At 30.3% G+C, this 1,278-nt stretch overlaps 1 protein-coding gene across 7 annotated transcripts in view; it reads right to left on the bottom strand.

Moving 5' to 3' along the window:
* The window catches only part of LOC116841281 (G-protein coupled receptor Mth2-like), a 20,249-nt gene that overhangs the window by 3,534 nt on the left and 15,437 nt on the right, over window positions 1-1,278 (bottom strand). For all 7 annotated transcript variants that reach the window (XM_032809025.1, XM_032809031.1, XM_032809026.1 and 4 more), the window contains one exon: window positions 633-817. In XM_032809025.1, the coding sequence (XP_032664916.1) occupies window positions 633-817 (185 nt within the window). The remainder of the gene's footprint in view (window positions 1-632; window positions 818-1,278) is intronic.

Below are 1,278 nucleotides of genomic sequence, written 5' to 3'. Positions count from 1 at the left end.
CTACAATTTTCAATACTCAATTCAATCATCATGTGTCAAAATGTCTATCTGAGGTATAATATCAACTTTATTAGTATTTTATAATTTTATATATATATATATATATATATATATATAAAATATATAAATATTGTAATATATGATGTAATATACGGTTTTGTAGTATTTTTTATTTTTTAGGTAAAACGATTGTATTTTTGTATCGTTATAATTTTATGAAACGCGCGCGCAACGTACACCTTTTGATCTGTAATATTTTTCTATCCTTTATACATATATTATCTTATAATAACAACATAAAAATATAAACATTACATTTTACCTAAGGCCGATTGACATTATGCGAGGTCATTCGCAGGAAACAACATATCAATATTATTAATTCTATCAGTTATATAAATTAATTCGAAAGAGAAATCCGAAAGGACTTTATTATAGAATCCGATATAATAGTAACTTTATTGTGTGACTTGAATGTAATACAGTTAAAATAAGCAAAGGGCGAGACGAAAGCATACGCTTCTACGAGGCCTAAACACACGTATTACAATCAGAGTCCTTGCAGATTTAACGAAAGTTAGGCAAGACGGCCGCTAACGTTAAAGGAAGACGTTTATTTATGTCGTACTTACTCGAGAACCAACATTTAATTATGCCAAACCCCGGTTTGATTAAAGTTTCCGGTATATCGGGGACGAAATCCATGATGAGACAGAGGATAGTAAGGCAGGAGGGGCAACTCCACGCGTAAATCGAATACATGATGAATCTATTTCTCTCTCGTAGCTTCACATTTCCTAGTGACGAGCGGAATCCGCTGCAAAATTATTTAAAGCTTATTAGCATAATAATGAGAAAAACAGGCGTATGCATTACAAGCACACGTTAAAACAGTTATTATTTTTGGTCAAGTTTGCCGAAAAGCCGACCTCTTTAAATGCTTAATTTTTTTCTTGATTCGTAATAATTTAAAGACGATAAGTGATATGACGATAAGTCATATGTGATATAGATAATTAATTAGTAAATGAGCATGTAAGCTAAAATACATAATTATTGACATTAGTCACTTTAACATTTAGACACTCTTATTCACTTTAACACTTCAGAAAAAACCTGTTTTTTATGATCAGCATTTAAACTTCTTGTCTGCACTTTATGATTCCAAAGGAGAATTTCATAATAACATTGATAAAAAACCACCGCTGACCGCAAGAAAAATTTAATTATTCCAGATTCACACAGAGAAAAAATTTTCCAAATTTCATAAAACGTTTA

Source organism: Odontomachus brunneus, unplaced genomic scaffold (genome assembly GCF_010583005.1).
Source record: "Odontomachus brunneus isolate Ranch 3 - 2012 unplaced genomic scaffold, Obru_v1 Obru_scaffold_015, whole genome shotgun sequence".
NCBI classification, from domain to species: Eukaryota; Metazoa; Arthropoda; class Insecta; order Hymenoptera; family Formicidae; genus Odontomachus; species Odontomachus brunneus.
The sequence above is the reverse complement of the archived record's forward strand: the minus strand, read 5'-3'. Positions and strand labels throughout refer to the sequence as shown.